Below are 18,722 nucleotides of genomic sequence, written 5' to 3'. Positions count from 1 at the left end.
AAGCAGACTGAAGCTCGGGCGGGGATGTGAAGTGGTGCCCCCATATCATAGCTAAGAAATTGGCAGCACTAGGGCTTCCCTGGTAGCTCAGCTGGTAAAGAATCTGCCTGCAATGCAGGAAACCCTGGTTTGATTGCTGGGTCAGGAAGATCCCCTGGAGAAGGGATAAGATACCCACTCCAGTATTCTTGGGCTTCCCTGGTGACACAGATGGTAAAGAATCTGCCTGCAATGCAGGAGACCTAGGTTTGATCCCTGGGTTGGGAAGATTCCCCTGGAGGAGAGCATGGCAACCCACTCTGGTATTCTTGCCTGGAAAATCTTCGATGGACAGAGGAGCCTTGCAAGTCTCTCTGACCTCAAAACACATGGGGTTTATACAAGTGGTCTTCTTTCAGCCCTCATGGCTTCAGTGGCAACTCCTCTAGAGGACCAGGGTTTTGGGAGCTGTTGTAGAAGCAAGTACTCAGAGCTTTTGACCTTGGTATGTGTGTACCTCTCCTCACCATTCTCTCCCCAAAAGGGGCAAGTTCTATGTGCAGTCTGCAGGCCACACTCGAATTTCCCTTCTGGGTCTTTGGGAGGAAAACCCAAGAACCACTCATTTTATTTGCTAACCACTCTCATAAGATCTGTAATCCACCCCTGTCCTTCCACACATACTCTTTACCAGTATTCTCAGGGAGACTTCATTCCCTGGGGCTCCCAGGGATAAGATCCTTTCTTCACATCATTGAAGTATAGGTTATTAGAGTAGACAGATGCGGGTGGTAATTCTGACTTTGCTGTTTACTGCCTGTGTGGTGAGGATTAAATACAATTCAGTTCAGTCGCTCAGTTGTGTCCGACTCTTTGTGACCCCGCAGCACACCAGGCCTCCCTGTCCATCACCAACCCCTGGAGTTTACTCAAATTCATGTCCATTGAGTCAGTGATGCCATCCAACCATGTTATCCTCTGTCATCCCCTTCTCCTCCTGCCTTCAGTCTTTCCCAGCATCAGGGTCTTTTCCAGTGAGTCGGTTCTTCGCATCAGGTGGCCAAAGTATTGGCATTTCAGCTTCAGCATCAGTCCTTCCAATGAATATTCAGGACTGATTTCCTTTAGGATGAACTAGTTTGACCTCCTTGCAGTCCAAGGGACTCTCAAGAGTTTTCTCCAACACCACAGTTCAAAAGCATCAATTCTTTGGCGCTCAGCTTTCTTTATAGTCCAATTGTCACATCTATACATGACTACTGGGAAAACCATAGCTTTGACTAGACGGACCTTTGTTGGCAAAGTAATGTCTCTGCTTTTTAATATGCTGTCTAGGTTTGTCATAGCTTTTCTTCCAAGAATCAAGCGTCTTTTAATTTCATGGCTGCAGTCACCATCTGCTATGATTTTGGACCCCCCAAAAATAAAGTCTGTCACTGTTTCCATCCATTGTTTCCCCATCTATTTGCTATGAAGTGATGGGGCCAGATGCCATGATCTTAGTTTTCTGAATGTTGAGCTTTAAGCCAACTTTTTCACTCTCCTCTTTCACTTTCATCAAGAGGCTCTTTAGTTCTTCTTTGCTTTCTGCCATAAGGGTTGTGTCATCTGCATATCTGAGGTTATTGATATTTCTCCCAGCAAACTTGATTCCAGCTTGTGCTTCTTCCAGCCCAGTGTTTCTCATGATGTACTCTGCATATAAGTTAAATAACCAGGGTGACAATATACAGCCTTGACGTACTCCTTTTCCTATTTGGAACCAGTCTGTTGTTCCATGTCCAGTTCTAACTGTTGCTTCCTGGCCTGCATACAGATTTCTCAAGAGGCAGTTCAAATGGTCTGATGTTCCCATCTCTTTAAGAATTTTCCAGAGTTGTGGTCCACAAAGTCAAAGGCTTTTTTTTTTTTTTTTGGTCAAAGGCTTTTTAGATACAGTAAAAGTAAAGTAAAGCAAAGTTGCTCAGTCATGTCCGACTCTTTGCAACCCCATGGACTATAGCCCCCCAGGCTTCTCCATCCATGAGATTTTCCAGGCAGGAATACTGGAGTGGGTTGCCATTGCCTTCTCCAGGAGATCTTCCCGACCCAGGGATTGAACCCGGGTCTCCCTCATTGTAGGCAGACGCTTTACCATCTAAGCATGGGAAACGGGGAATAAATGCAGAAAATATCTGGGTCACTCCTAGGTAACAGGCCCCAGGAAGCAGACGTGAGCACTTTCAGCTCCCTTGCATGGCCACCAGGTTAGAATAAGGTTCTTTGCCTAACGTCACAGAGCTAGGAGGATGTGTCTAGCTTCTAGCCCACACTCCTCTAACTAATTGTACTGCCTCCAAGGTAGCTATGGTGTCCAGGAATTTCCAGTCTGTTCCATAAAAAGAGCAACATGAGGCTAGCGCTGTCCTATTTCCTCAACAGTTTCTAGCTAGAAACCACACAACATGCTTGTCCATATTTTCCTGAGAATGTGATTAAAATACCTGCCAGCCTTAGTTTCGGTCCCTTCCTCCTGGACCTTCTTCTTCTAATTTTTCCCTTCAGAGTGTCAGCCAATTGGAGTAGACTCTGCCCGGCACTTTTCTTGGTTCTTTGTTTAATGGGTTGTAGAGAAACATCTATGGATCTTTAGAAATTTGTATGTTTGAACCAATTTATTTCCCTCAAAGAGAAGGGCATGTAACAAGAATACTAATTTGAAAAAGTCTAGAGTTTGATGGAAAATGCATGGTTGTTCCAAGCAAATTTTGATTTATGCGGTAATATAATTTCTATATAGTGTCTTCTTCTTCATAGTGAATGTCAGTGGCCCTTAAATTTTAATAATAGTTCTGGGGAGATACAACTCATGGTCATTAAAATGTTGTTCATTCATGGAAGGTCTCATACTTAAATTGGTATGTAGTTGATGTTAGCTTTAAACTGTCAACTCAAGAAAAATGAAGTAGGTGGAACAGAATAGCTTAGTTTGGTAAGAAAGGTAGGAAAGTACATGTAACAGGTCTTTAGAATCTTTAAGAGATAAGTATAGGCCTCTGCAGAATAAATTTTAATAACAGGGTCAGCAAAGTATAATTCTAATAAGTTCAGTAATCAAATGAGTGATGAAATATAACTTGGTGAATTGACAGATCTTCTTTCCAGCAAAAGAAAAGTTTATAGTTGTCACGTAACAATAATAAGAACTGGCTTTACTTATTTACATTGACTGTATTTCTGAAGTACATAAGAAACTAATAAATGTACAGAGATGAGGTGATAAAGCAGCCACTACCAGTGAACTGCAGCTCTGCACAGTAAAATCAGCAGGAGCTTTCTGAATTTTAAAACATAAACCAACTCAAAAGTTATCTTACTTGTGTATCTCTACAGAAGTTATTTTATTCAACTAATTTAACAGTTTTAGCTCTTTCGTGTTTCTTCCCCTTTTCCAGATTTTAAGATAGAAATATATATCTTTGTATTTTTATACCATCCACCTCTTGTAGATCTATGTCAGGGACAGTAATCCCAAAGTCTCTGACGGGAGATGTGCCCTCTATTTAAATCTCTTCCCTCTTCCTAAGTGGAAGCGTGGTGGCTTCTTTATTGTTGTCTTTCTCATTACTCCTTGTGCCTTCTGAAGCAAATTTTGGCTGCTCTGTGGGGACCAGAGCTGGGTGCTGTGGGAGTGGCTGGCCGGGCCTGCCAGGATCCACCACCCAGGGAGCAGTCATCGCCTCCCTCCTTTTTGTGCTAAAATGTTGGTGGTGAAGGATACAGTGGACTTACACAAGCACTTTATCATTAGATCTTTGAGGAAGAAAGAAACTGGAGGTACATTTTTCAAATGAGAAGCTGCTAGAGGCTGTTGCTCTGTGTTCCCAGGAGATGAGGCGTGAATGCTTATTTTGCATTTTCAAACAGAAACACATCTAATCTCATGCCCTTGACCAAAGAACAGTGCTTCTATTTTCTTGGAAGACTGTCTTCTCTGATACTGCAAATAGCTCTGAGCCTGGTGAGGGAGGAAAGGCCCTTTGGACCTGGACCAGGCAGCACAGCTGAATCTGCCTGTAATGGGGTGGGAGGCGGGGGGAGGGGGGTGACTTGTCCAGGACTTAGCCTGCGCTCTGCTCTTCTCCTAAAAGCTCCAAGATGAGACTGTGATAAGAGAAAAATTACATGAGCTCAGTTATGTAAACTGGAGGAATTGGTCCTTTCTGGAAGATTTACTGGCTTCGTATTTTCTTCAGATATATCTGTTTGAATTCTCTTGTGCTCAAGAATTAAATGTACCTTTTAAAAAATTGAGCATTTGTGAAGTTTTAGGATCCCATTGTCCTTAGAGAGAAAGTACAATTATTGGTTTGCAGTTGGGGCTTGCAGAGTTTCAGGATGCATGTTTTCTCCTACCATGCTCAGCTGACGGTTCACGTACAGTATGTCTGTGCTGCTGTGAGTTACCGTGTAGCTGTGGGCAGGTCATCCATCCATCCTTCATTTCCCTGTGTATATACTGGAAGGAATTTGTGCCCCTTCAGGGTATTTGAGGCATAAGTGAGCAGGTGCAATGAAGATGAAAGGATGCTAGTAGCTCTGTTAGTCTGAATACCGTTGTCGAACCTAGGGGTGTATAGTAGTAAGGGGCGGTTCAGGAGCATGAGAGAATTGGCTTAAGACCCAGTTGCCAGGATGGGCATAAGGGCGCACCCAGGTGAAGTACAGTCCTTGCCTAGGTAGCTGGAATCAGCATTGCAGAGGGTCAGCCTTAGGGTACCACTGGTTGACCAGGCCAGTGGAATCGGGAGGCCTGGGGGAGATGCTGGGCTGTGCCAGTGGGTGGGCTGTTTAGGAATGGGGAGTGTCCACGTGGTATATGGGAATGCAGGAAGGTGGGGGATTTGGGGAATTACTGGAAAGCAGGGCAGCCCTAGAGAACTGGGGTTCTGCTCATGTAACCACCCACAGTCCAACAGGAATCCAGTTACCACCAGCAGTATGTAAAGTAGGAATTTTGATTTTGTGAGACTGAAACTCAGTTCTCAGAATGAAATGCAAGACCAGGACCATAGGAGCAGCTAGAGTATCTTGATGCTAAATCCCAAAGTAGTGGGCTGCAGCTTTTTTCATTTCTTCTGCCTGAGCATAACCACACTAGAGATTGGTGCCTGCCTACTATACCCGAGGATGAAGGGACTTAGGTAGAGAAAAGGGGTTTGAGGAGTTTGGATATCACATGGGGCCTAACAGTTACAAAGTTTGTCCCTAACAATAGAATTAGTGTTGAATTAGGTCTAATCATGGAATTTCTGTCATTGAAGTAATTTTTTTGTACAGGTACTTAATCCCAACTGTGTCTTCTTTTCGAATATGGTATCTCTTGTAAGATTGGCAGAGCAGAATCCACTTAGTACTTCTACCACTGTAAAATTTCAGAGTGAATTCTGCCTTTGATCTTGTTCCTCCCTGGGCGTGTTATTAGCACGCTGTGCTGGACAGCTCCTATTTGTAAGGAACCAAGGTAGAGGATAGTTAGCGTCACTGGACATCCCTGTGTCAGTCAGTTCAGTCTCTCAGACATGTCCGACTATTTGACACCCCATGGATTGCAGCACGTCAGGCTTCTCTGTCCATCACCAACCCCCGGAGCTTGCTCAGACTCATGGCCATCGAGTTGGCGAGGCCATCCAACCATCTCATCCTCTGTCATCCCCTTCTCCTCCTGCCTTCAGTCTTTCCCAGTATCAGGGTCTTTTCCAAGGAGTTAGTTCTTTGCATCAGGTGGCCAAAGTATTGGAGTTTCAGCTTCAGCATCAGTCCTTCCAATGAATATTCAGGATTGATTTCCTTTAGGATTGACTGGTTGGATCTCCTTGCAGTTCAAGGGACTCTCAAGAGTCTTCTCCAACACCACAGTTCAAAAGCATCAATTCTTTGGTGCTCAGCTTTCTTTATAGTCCAACTCTCATATCCATACATGACTACTGGAAAAACCACAGCTTTGACTAGACGGACCTTTGTTGGCAAAGTAATGTCTCTGCTTTTTAATATGCTATCTAGGCTGGGCATGGCTTTTCTTCCAAGGAGCAAGCATCTTTTAATTTCATGGCTGCAGTCACCATCTGCAGTGATTTTGGGGCCCAAAAAATAAAGTCTTGACACTGTTTCCACTGTTTCCCCATCTATTTGCCATGAAGTGATGGGACCAGATGCCATGATCTTAGTTTTCTGAATGTCGAGCTTTAAGCCAACTTTTTCACTCTCCTCTTTTACTTTCATTAAGAGGCTCTTTAGTTCTTCTTTGCTTTCTGCCATAAGGGTTGTGTCATCTGCATATCTGGGGTTATTGATATTTCTCCTGGCAATCTTGATTCCTAGTTGCATCAGAGTAACAACCAAAACCACTACCAATAAAACCACCACTGATAAAACCACATCTGGGATTTGCCTAAAATATTTTAGTTAAGAAGAAGACGTGTTATGTAATGAGATTGGTTAAATGTTGGTAATTGTTAAATATGGATGATTGGCACATGGGAGTGAGTTAATACTATTCTCTTCCATTCCTTGTGGGGAAACAGAGAGTCCTGTCTCATATTTCCATGGTGGTGGATGGACATCAGACAGACAGGCTGGTCGAGGCTCTCTGTAACATCTGCTGGGCCCTAGCACCTGGTCCACCTGGCCTCATGACCACAGTGGCCTCCAAAGTTCCCCCACCCCAGCTGAACTCATATCTGAAGCTTTGCTCCAGTTTTTCCAGACATTTTTTGATTCTATGAATTGAATCCCTATAATCTGTTCTCTGGGAGGCCACAAACCAGTTTTTGTGTTGTCATTCCCACTTCCAGAGGCCGGCTGCTGGTACCCATAGAATTGATTCTAGTACTTCTTGCCTGAACCAAGCTACTTAACCCTGACTCTAGGACTCAGACTGCTCATTTCTGTGTCAGAGGCTTTCAATTTGTGTTGATTCTCTTCTTCCTCCTTCCAAACCACAGCTTGCCCAGAACCTGCCTTCTTCTACCACCAGAGTAGATTTTACCTGTGTCCTATTTTTTCAGTCATTGTTGAAGTTGTTAATGAATGAATGACAGGATTTGTTTTTGTCCATTGAAATTCAGTATTAGTGCCTTTGCTCAAAGAATTAATTTTATGATAGAATTTTAAGAATCTTCCTCTTTGGTGAGATAGGAGGTTTGGGAGATAATGAAGCAGACTGTTAAACTTCTGTCTGGACCAGGGATCGGCACACTTCTATAAAGGGCCACATAGTAAATATTTTAGGCTTTGTGGGCCTTGTGGCCTGTGTCAGAACTGCTCAGCTATGGAAGTAAATGATCGTGGCTGGATTTTAGAAAAGCTTCATGTATAGAGGGGGTGGTGGCTGAGTTTCACTGCTGGGGCCTTAATTTGCCAGCCTCTGGTCCAGACACTGTTTCCAGCTTATTAGTACTCCAAACCTGGCTACATCAGAGTCCCTTGGAGATGGATATACATTCCAAATCCTAGGTCTTTTACTTACGCACCCCACTGACCCAGCAGTCAGTGTTCATAGTCCAAGGTAAAATTCCTGTTTGTTTCTAGATAAAGAAGAAAAAAGTTTGGGTATAGTTATTTTAGTCTTAAAAATTTCCAGGATTTTTATACTAATTAATTGTTTGGTAGTTTTCTAAAGGGAGAAAATACTTGAAAAGGTTGTTATGTGCTTGAAATGAAGGTCTTGCTGTTTCAGACCAGTTCCTGGGAACTGGTACTGGTCAGGTGGTTGAGAAGCTGAGTGTGGTGTCTGTCTTTCTCGTGCAGTTAAACATGACTGGGAGCGAATGACAGAGGCGGTCCAGAACCACATTGGTTCTCTCAACTGGGGCTACCGCGTGGCTCTGCGGGAGAAAAAGGTCACCTACGAGAACGCGTACGGAGAGTTTGTGGGGCCTCACAGGATTAAGGTAAGCGTGTGACTGCCTAAGAAGGTTTTTTTTGGTTTTGTATCTTTAAGCTTTTGTTGGGGGAGGAAAAGTGAAGGTGATTATCCTAATAAAAACATTAGTGACCCAGACCGTCCAGTTGCGTGATTTTGTGGTCACGTAGGGGCTTTCTCTTGTGGTGGTGTGAAGAATAAGAGGACTGGGGTTTGGGGCCAGATTAGCAGGATTTGAATCTTGGCTCTATGTCTGCTTCCTAGCATTGTGCCCTTGAGCAACCTCTCACTGCATTAGCAAATTGTTAGGAAGATCAAATTGGTCACTGTAGTTAACAGCCTTTTGAATTACAATGTTGACAATTCTAAAGGATAATAAATTATTAAAAATTGGTATATTGGTTCCTTTGTAGGCAACAAATAACAAAGGCAAAGAGAAGATTTACTCAGCAGAGAGATTTCTCATTGCCACTGGTGAAAGGCCGCGTTATTTGGGTATCCCCGGTGACAAAGAATACTGTATCAGCAGGTAAGGACAAATTGGGGGAGAAAAGAGGATTTCTGCTTTTTCTGTTTTCTTCAAATCCTTTTCCTAGAACTTAAGTTTTTCACGACATTTTTGCCCAAAGGAACAGGGAATTAGGGAAAAGAGGAAAAAATTTTAAACCAGAGAACATTAAAAAAATTCAGGATTATAAACATTGGTCATTTTATCACCCAGAGTTAATATCTCTACTCATATGTAGATTATGCTTGTAATATTTATACTGGAAATTTATATGTATGTGAGTATGTCTTATAAATGTATACTATGTAAAACCCAGATGGATATTTACAGATACTTTGGAAAATAATTGATACATATGTCTCTACTTTTTTTTTTTTTCCCTTGCAAAATTAGGATTACATATTACCCTTTATGTAGATACTATACAACTTAGAGGATAACAGGCCATTTAGGTTTCTCAACCCTAGTTTTTCCTTACTCTTTGCCATTTGAATGGGTGCAGGGTCAGTGCAGAGGGACCTTCTGAAATCAGTGAGTCAGGCAAGGTTTTGCTGTGCGGCTTATTTTTGCCCATCAAGTGGAAATACTGGTGACATTATTGTTCAGTAGTTTTGAATTACGATGTTATTAAGATAGATTGTTGATAAATATGTCTCCTTGGATGCTCTTTTCCCAGGAGTTTTTTATTTTCTGATCATGTTATAACTATTTATTTTTAGGCTTTTTTCCTTTGTAATATGAGTTTATCCTGTGAACCTTTGCCTGGGGGTAGCTCAGTTGGCATCTCTCGTTTTCACTGTCTTAGATGAACTCCCTTGTCATATTTTAAAAAACTCATCTACCAATAATACTTTTAGGATCTCTTATGTCTGGTGTCCTCCTCACTCTGCTAGAAGATTTTGTCAGGCTTTACATTGAATGGTTTTTATATTACAAAACCCACACGTTGACAGCTTTTCTCCACCTCTCTCCCCACCGTTGGTGATTGGTGTGGTGGTTGAGGAAAAGTAACACAGGTTTTCCACCTCAGAGAGAGCTGGAGTGGTGGGACGAGGGTGGGGGTTTGGGTTTGCACATGTGCGATTTTAAACACATAAGTGGAGGATTACTCCAAATAGTACAAAATAAGCTTGTTTGGGAGTTGGACTAGTGTCAGAGTTGCTATGGTTTGCTGTGCTCACCCATGGAAGCTCGAGCTGCTCCCACAGCAGTTGAGTGGTGAGAAAGGAGAGTGTCTGAGACCTTGTAAAAATTCCTCAAATATTATGTGTGTAGCTAATCAGGATGGTTTTAGTCCTAAAAATGTCTTGTTCTTAAGAAAGTAAAAATACCCACTTGAATTTGGGTCATTATACACATATGGACATTTTTCTGTTCTTTTCTTCCTTAAAAAAAAACTTTTTTTTTTTCAGTGATGATCTTTTCTCTCTACCTTATTGCCCGGGTAAGACCCTGGTGGTCGGAGCATCCTATGTTGCTTTGGAATGTGCTGGATTTCTTGCTGGTATTGGTTTAGACGTCACTGTTATGGTACGATCCATTCTCCTAAGAGGATTTGACCAGGACATGGCCAACAAAATTGGTGAACATATGCAAGAACATGGTATCAAGTTCATAAGACAGTTTGTACCAATAAAAGTAAGTGGGGTTGCCTGGAGGTTTGTTGATTCTATACTCAGATTAAAAGGTGAGAGAGTTGGGGTGGGTGAGGGAAGAAGCCTCCTTTCAGCATTATGAACCATTGGGGATATCGTCATTCCTCAACTGTGTAATTTAGGTATATATACTATTTCTACCTAAATAGGTCCTACCACCTAAATAGCTTTGTTCTTAATTGCAGATTAATGATTTCCTTCCCCTTTCAACTTTACCATCTTTTATTCTCTTCTGTTGAAATGCTTTGCTTTATGTGTTCCATTATATTATTATCTTTGACCTGTTATATTAATACTTGTTTTTGTCATAAACACCAGTGATTTAAATAAGAGTTTAAGACTAGACTGATTTTTTTTCTTTCTTTCAAAGACGTTTCTCCTTAGTATACAGTAGAGTCCACAGATGTACTGTATTCTTGTTTCCCTGGAAATGATTATCCAATTTTGTTATGTCAGCTGGCCTTGTTTTGCTTATTTAATCTTCTTTTCGGTTCTTCTGAAAGTGCTGAATAATATGCCAAATTCGGTACTTGTTAACCACAAATGTTCTGATACACAAGAGTGACAGAATCGATCACTTGACATATCTCTAACAGATTCCTGTAGGGCAAGTAAGGATGAGCTGATATTGCTTAAATTAAGGAGTTTTATTGTAATATTGTTTAAGGAATTTTAGTTGTTATTTTTTAAATTGCTTAATGGGCTAGTAACTTGGGGTTTTTTTGTGGGAGCATGAATCTCTTGATGCTGGTAAATAACAGTATAAGTGTGGGGATTAGAAAGACCTGAGTTCAAATCCTGTTCTGCCAGTTTCTTGCCATGTGACTCTGGGAGAATGACTGCTCCAAGCCTCACTTTATTTTGTGAAATGATAATTGATAACATCCATCTCACGGTTCTCATGAGAATTCTACTAGCATTAGGACTGTGATTAGAAGAAACAGCTGTGTATATATGCTGTACTGATAAAAAGTAGCATCTTCCTTTCTAATCTCTGAACATTTTGGATGTCGTAGGCCCTTTGGGAACATGGTGGACTGTCCCTACTGAAATAAGCCTGTGTCTGTGTACATAACATTCTGCTCAGTATACCAGGGTGATTTAAAGATTGTGGGCTTTCCTGGTGGCTCAGACAGTAAAGAATCTTCCTGCAAGGCAAGAGACCCAGGTTCAATCCCTGGGTCAGGAAGATCCCCTGGAGAAGAGAATGTCTTTCCACTCCAGTATTCTTGCCTGGAGAATTCCATGGACAGGAAAGCCTAGTAGCTACAGTCCATGGGGTCACAGAGAGTTGGACATGACTAAGCAACTAACTTTTTAAATTTTTTCCTCAGAGATTGTAGTGTGCTTTCTCTGGCTTTTTTCTTTGCTGATTTGTCTCTGAATTTTATTCTATTTGAGAATTATTTGAAGGAAAGCCCCTCTAACAAACAGTAAGCAATGAGAAAGAAGGGAATAAATAAAAGAATCTCATGTCGTCCTAAAGATGTTGATGTGAGGGAGATGGGACATAAAAGACCTTACAAGCCAGATTTTGTATTTTAACTTTGGGTTAACCAGATAGGAGAGGACAAAATTATCCACCTTGATATTGACATGTGTCTTATTGTGGAGTAAAACCTTGTATCGCTTTCATAGGTTGAACAAATTGAAGCAGGGACACCAGGCCGACTGAGAGTGATAGCTAAATCCACTAATAGTGACCAAACCATCGAAGGAGAGTATAATACGGTAAGGAATGGACCTCGGTCGTACTTCATTAGAAAGCAAATCATATGCTTATGCTATATTTGCTGGGTTGCTGTTTCTAAACTGCTGGTTCTGTTCCTATTCTAAGACACCTTTATTACTTACGATATTATAATTTGTTTTGGTACAGGGATGGATTTAAATTTTTTCTACTGTAACTTAAATATTATTTATCAAATGGTTATTGAAAAGTATTAGCGTGTTAAAATGAGCTAGAATTTCTCTGTCTCATGTTCTTGTATTTCCCCAGCCCACCACTTTAAAAAAAAACAAACTTCAGTGGCAGGCTATGCTTTGTCTCTATACTTGGCTAAATTTACTAAGGAATTGTTAATTCCCTTTTTCCTAAGAAATGTGTACAGCTTCTTACTATATCATGTTTAGAAGATTTAATTTAAATGATTTTGATTTGTTTAAACTCTTGGCATTTTTTTCTTAATAGAATATTTTTTTCCAGGTCTGGAAAATGAATCAGATTGGCTTAATGGAAAAAAATCTGATGAAATAACTCATGCACAGCCTTTTTATTAACAGTCACTATATATTAATGATTTTTCAGGTATTGCTGGCAATAGGAAGAGATGCTTGCACGAGAAAAATTGGCTTAGAAAACGTGGGGGTAAAGATAAATGAAAAGTAAGAAAAGAATTTTTATTATGTTTTATTAAATACTATTTCAGTGATTTATAAGGTTCCTTAGTAGTGAAGTTTTAGGTGTTTGTTTGGTTTCTCTTTTGTTTGGCCATGCAGCACGTGGGATCTTAATTCCCTGACCAGGGATGGAACCCTGGCTCCCTAAAGTGGAAGCATGGCGTCTTAACCACCGGACCGCCAGAGAAGTCCTTGGAGTTTTAGATTTTTAAAGTTAGTTTTTACCACAGTTGGAGCATTCCCTTTTTAAGCTTAGAGGACTCTTCATTCAGTGCTTATCACCGTCTTTCCTGTTTGTCTTTTTTTTTCTCCCCCTTTTTCGAAATCTAAATGAAAGATGCACTGGCTTTAATTTTGTTTCTTTAATGTGTATATGTACAGTAAAAGATCCAACCCCTCACTGAATTGCAGTTACATGCTTTAAAAGCTTCATTGAATATGCAGATTTGAACCAGGTTTAAAGCTACCAAGTCTTAGAATCACTAGAGTGGTCACTACGTTTCTAGTGACAGCTGCAAATACGAAAACTTTGCTGTTTTATTAGCTAAAATCCTTTGCACTGTACCACTGCTCTGGATAATTGAGACTGTTTTCTGCTTCTGGAAGGGGCATGGGATATTTTCCCAGTATCACCTTTCCTACATCCATTTGAAAACAAGTGCTGTGAAAGGCTAGGTGCCTTGGAAATTGAAAATAGAGAGTCCCGACTACCACCCCCTACCTCCCTTCCTTCTTACAGGAGGAACATTTATTCAGAAGAGATTTCTTAATCTTAATATGAGGATTTTTGTTTTATTCTTTTCCCCCTTGGGTTGGAGAGACAAGGGAGTTAAGGAGGTCTGTCTGATAAGATTTAGTGGACCAAGTGTTCCACCATCTTGAAAACCTACTTGCCTGTGTGCACGTGGGACCAAGGTTTAGATTTTATTTAATATTAATAGCTCACATTTATTCTGTACTTACCAGGGTCCATGGACTGCTGTGCTAAATGTTTTGTACACATTTCTCATTCAGTTCTCACAACCCCTTTAGGTAGATGATGATATTTTTTTCTTCTGTTATTCCCATTATCATCATCCCCATTTATAGGTGGGAAAATGGGGCTTAGAGATGTTAAATAGCCCTCCCAAGATCACAGAGGTAATAACTAACAGACCTAGTTACTGCAGTTCAGAATCCTCCTTTGTTCTTAACCACTGTGTTCTACTTTTCCCATCCCACGGTTTCTTAATAATTTTCTTATTCCTTTGATTTTCAAAATAGCTAGAATGTCTAAGCTTTTGGCTCCTCTGAACTTTGTTGTTGTTGTTTTGGTAATACATTAGAACATCACCCTCAGCCAGACTCCCGATTTTGGGTTTCTTTGGGAGAAAGGGGATTTTGTTGGACTTATTAACAGTGGTAATGGATAGTGCTTTTAACTGAATGAATTTGCAGGACTGGAAAAATACCTGTCACAGAGGAAGAGCAAACCAACGTGCCTTACATCTATGCCATCGGTGATATATTGGAGGGGAAGCTGGAGCTCACCCCCGTGGCCATCCAGGCAGGAAGGCTGCTGGCTCAGAGGCTGTATGGTGGCTCCTCTGTCAAGGTGAGTGCTGGGGCTGTCAACACGAGATGCTGTTCGCAGTGGTCCTCCTGGTGCTCTGGGTAAGCTGGTGGTCAAGTTTTCCAGGTCTTGAATAATTTAGTTATTTTGATGATGGCATTCCCATATGTGCTTTAGTAACTATTCCAGGCAAGACATTGTTACGACCTCTCTACCTTTGTGATTTATTATGGACATTGTCACTCTCAGAATCAAACGAGGAGTAAAATGAGCTTGAGTAAATCAAGTTTCAGCCCTGTTATGTTCTGTAAATTCCTAATAGTTGCATCTTACATCCATTCATTATTACCAATTGGTGTATAATGTTCTAAATCTGTTTATGGCACCTGACTAGGCTATAAAAGGATTTGAGAATGTAAGTAAATAATATCAGTCTTCAGAGCTGTTTGAAGTGATATTCAGGCTTTATTCCCCCATCCTTTATAAAAATAGATCTCCTGCTCTTGGAATGTTGAATGTGTTATATGAATGTTCTAAAGTGATTTTAAGTCAGTGGAGGAAATTAAAACTCTTATTTGTATCTTATGAGACTAGATGACAAGAAAAGAATAAATATGCTCAATTAATTTTTTAAGACATTCTTCAAAGAACAGTTTTAACTTCACAGCAAAATCGAGAAGAAGTTTGGTGGCTCAGCGGTAAAGAATCTTTCTGCAATATAGGAGACGTGGGCTCAGTTCCTGGGTCAAGAAGGTCTCCTGGAGAAGGAAATGGCAACCCACTCCAGTATTCTTGCCTGGAGAATCCCATGCACAGAGGACCCTGGTGGGCCGCAGTCTATGGGGTGGGAAGAGTTGGACACAACTGAGTAACTTAACCACCACCACCACCATAGAGATTTTCTATATATCCCCTGCCCCTAATTATTATCAATGTTCCCTTCCTAATTATTTTTTTAAAAGGATTCTGGAAATTATTTTTTAAAAAAGGATGGTAAAGAATTTAGTCACTCTCCATTTTCCTTGTGCATAAATCATCATAGGTTGATTTAGTTAGGTTATAGCAATGGAGCCTCAAAGAATACTGCTAATAAAATTTGTGACAAGCATTTTGAATGTATATGGGGTTAGTTTGGATTGTAGTATAATAAATCTTAATATTTTAAGATTAACAGGATTGAAAAGAGTTTTTAATACAAGGTTGTCTGATCATTCAGGGAATAGAAGTTGGTTCATAGTCCATGGGGTCGCAAAGAGTCGGACACAACCGAGCGACTTCACTTTCACTTTTCACTTTCCTGCATTGGAGAAGGAAATGGCAACCCACTCCAGTGTTCTAGTCTGGAGAATCCCAGGGACAGGGGAGCCTGGTGGGCTGCCGTCTATGAGGTCGCACAGAGTCGGACATGCTGGAGCGACTTAGCAGCAGCAGCATATTACTATTTGGAATAAACTTAACTGCCTCTTTAAATGAATTATGTCTTTTATACTTTCGGAGTTTTTGAGTTTATGGTAAATCAAGAAAAGGTAATTCAGAAATATAATGAGATGCGTTTAATTTCTTTTTTTGGACCTTTTTATCTTTTTGATTTCCTAAAGTGAAAAGGAAAAAAATTTTATACCAATAATCAGAGGGAAAATATGCAAAAAATTGCTAGTAAATAAATGTGGAATTACTGTCGCACCGATTTTCTTAAAAATCCAGTGAATCCACCTACTTTGGACATAGACTTCTTTGTTTGAGCAGAGTACTATATTCTAGCATCTCCCAGGTACAGCAAATTCTTTCTTAAAGTGCCTTCAGCTTTTATCAGCATCTCTTTTTTCTTGTTCCTTTTTCATGCCCTGTTTTTTAGTCTAACTAATAGGACAAGTACTTTACTGAACAGGAAAATAAACAAGTGTTGCTAAGTCCCTGAGTTTGAAATCTCGTCAGTCTGTCAAGGATAGTAAACAAAACTGCAATACTAATAGATACCTAGGTTAATTGTATTTGGGGAAATTACACATTGTTTTAAGAACTGTGTAATCCTTTTAATTTTGTCCCGTGTGCATTAATATATCATTCCCATATATCTGAGAACATTAATGGATCCACATCCACCTGCCTTCCTTCTGCACGAGCAGCTAGCTGTCTGTTGAAAACTTCAGCTTAACATAAACACCTGCCTAAATTAAATCTGTTGTGGGATTTTAAGAGAACCCAAATTGAATAATGGGTGTTTGTGTCTTCCTCCAAAATTGATAACATGTATTCATTGCCCTATAAGAGTGTTTGGAGAAAAGAGGACAAAGAGCAGCTTTGTTTGTCCATGCCTGGCACTGTGCTCAATGCCGTGTATGCACGCAGCTCATTCCACTATAGAGCAGCTGTAGAGACTGATGACACGTTACAGGGAATTAGGTAACTGTCCAAGGTCACAGTGCTTGGAGGCAGCCAAGGCAAAAATCCAGTCCATATCTGATTTGTAGGTACTGCTGTGTTAACCGTGAAAATGCATCTCGTAAAGACGCCTGAAATGGTAAAGAATCTACCTGCAGTACAGGAAACCAGGGTTCAATCCCTGGGTTGGGAAGATTGCCTGAAGAAGGGAATGGCAACCCACTGTTGTATTCTTGCCTGGAGAAGTCTATGGACAGAGGATTCTGGCAGGCTACAGTCCATGGGATCGTAAAGAGTTGGACACAACTAAGCAACTAACGGAGAAGGCAATGGCACCCCACTCCAGTACTTTTGCCTGGAAGGTCCCGTGGACGGAGGAGCCTGGCAGGCTGCAGTCCATGGGGTTGCTAGAGTCGGACACGACTGAGCGACTTCACTTTCACTTTTCACTTTCATGCACTGGAGAAGGAAATGGCAACCCACTCCAGTGTCCTTGCCTGGAGAATCCCAGGGACATGGAAGCCTGGTGGGCTGCCGTGTGTGGGGTCGCACAGAGTTGGACACGACTGAAGCGACTTAGCAGCAGCAGCAAGCAACTAACACAAAGACATGAGGAAGATTTGGGAAGTATCAATTATAAAAGGTGATGAGGGTAGAAAAGATGTCTCAAGACTTTAAAGACTACCACTAATACAGAGGTACTTGTACTAAATGAAGTGGAAAGTATACTGAAAAAATTTAAATGAATCTTTTTAACAGTAGATTAAAGTCATTTTCAAAGTTGCTAAACATATTTGCCCTTAAATATTCTGTTATTTTTGGGAACATGAGGAAGGAGAAAAATATTTTTATCATTTCAAAAACAGAGAACAGATCATAAAGGTGAGTCAACCTGTAGGTGATGGACATTCTAGTAAGCTCTTTAAAAAGCCAGATGATAAGACACATGTACCAGCTTTAAAAGATTGTAATGGGCACTTATTTGAAAAGACCCTGATGCTGGGAAAGATTAGAGGCGGGAGGAGAAGGGGACGACAGAGGATGAGATGGTTGGATGGCATCACCGACTCAATGGACATGGGTTTGGGTAGACTCCGGGAGTTGGTTATGGACAGGGAGGCCCAAAGAATTGGACACGACTGAGCAACTGAACTGAACTGAACTGAATGGGCACTCCAGCTGTTTTCTCCAAGGAGCAATAGATCTCTTGGATTTTAGAATTGCTCTCAAACACTTGAAATAATTTTATTATTACTTAAAATGTTGCTTTGTAAGCTCAGTTTTACAGTAAATATAAAAATATTTTTTGTCAGAACTGGAGAGAAACCACAGTACACATCTCTGCAATTTGAGGATGGAGTGTGTTCTGAAAGTTTATTAACTTGATTAGTCAAATAGAAGTATTGAGAAAAAGGACTACATTTTTCAGGTTAGGCCACAATAGTCAGTTAAGCCAACTGGAAACAGTTTTGGGACCAAGGAGAAAAAATATCTTTAATTTGGATCCAGGTTTCCATCTGATACATTATTTTCTGCCATCATTTAATTTAATGCACATCTGCTTAAGGTGAATTCCTTGTGGGGTTTTTGGTTTGTGTTTTAGTTTATTATGTCTTCACTTTATACTTTTTGGAAGATATTTTTGCTGAATAGAGAATTCCAGATTTACAGTGTTTATTTAAGTATTTTAATAATTTGCCCATTGTCTTCTGGTTGCATAGGAGAATATGCTATCATTTTTATCTTTGCTCCTCTTAAGATTTTCCCTTTCACTGTTTCTTAGCAATTTGATTATTGCATGCTTTGCCATGCTTTTCTTTATAATTCTGCTTATGGTGTATCAAGATTTGGGGATTTATCTGTTCATAGTTTTCATCAAATTTGGAATTTTTTTTAGCTATTCAGTTAAGTTTTTGCTTTCCTCCTCTTTTGTCCCCTCTCCAAGCCTCAAATTAATGACTGGTGATTCACTTGCTATTATCCCATGGGTCTCTGATGCTCTGTTCATGTTTTTCCCCCTGTTTCTGTGCTTTTCTCAGAGAGCCTATTGCAATGTCTTCAAGTCCACTGATCTTTTCTTTTGTAGCCTTGGGATGTAAATCCCATTCTGTGTAATTTGCACTTCAGATAGTTTCATCTCTACAAGTTACATTTTCCTTTTCTGTCCTCAGCAGACTGCATTTTTATCTACCTTCTTGAGCCTACAGAACACGTTTTTAATAGCTCTTTTAATGTCCTCTGCTAATCCCATCATCTCTTTCGCAGTGTCTATTTCTATTGATTAGTTTTATTCTTGATATTAGTTTGGAGGGATAAAGACTTTGTGCCGTTTACACTGTTGGG

General features: G+C 40.5%; 1 protein-coding gene across 4 annotated transcripts in view; it reads left to right on the top strand.

The window, feature by feature from the left end:
* TXNRD1 (thioredoxin reductase 1) overlaps positions 1–18,722 on the top strand; it is a 64,292-nt gene that overhangs the window by 27,773 nt on the left and 17,797 nt on the right. For all 4 annotated transcript variants that reach the window (XM_055574963.1, XM_055574954.1, XM_055574958.1 and 1 more), the window contains 6 exons: positions 7,768–7,910; positions 8,296–8,411; positions 9,803–10,028; positions 11,684–11,776; positions 12,354–12,430; positions 13,883–14,039. In XM_055574963.1, the coding sequence (XP_055430938.1) occupies positions 7,768–7,910; positions 8,296–8,411; positions 9,803–10,028; positions 11,684–11,776; positions 12,354–12,430; positions 13,883–14,039 (812 nt within the window). The remainder of the gene's footprint in view (positions 1–7,767; positions 7,911–8,295; positions 8,412–9,802; positions 10,029–11,683; positions 11,777–12,353; positions 12,431–13,882; positions 14,040–18,722) is intronic.

Source organism: Bubalus kerabau, chromosome 1, assembly GCF_029407905.1.
Source record: "Bubalus kerabau isolate K-KA32 ecotype Philippines breed swamp buffalo chromosome 1, PCC_UOA_SB_1v2, whole genome shotgun sequence".
Lineage (NCBI taxonomy): Eukaryota > Metazoa > Chordata > Mammalia > Artiodactyla > Bovidae > Bubalus > Bubalus kerabau.
Note: the sequence above shows the minus strand (reverse complement) of the source record. Positions and strands in the feature narration are given on the sequence as shown.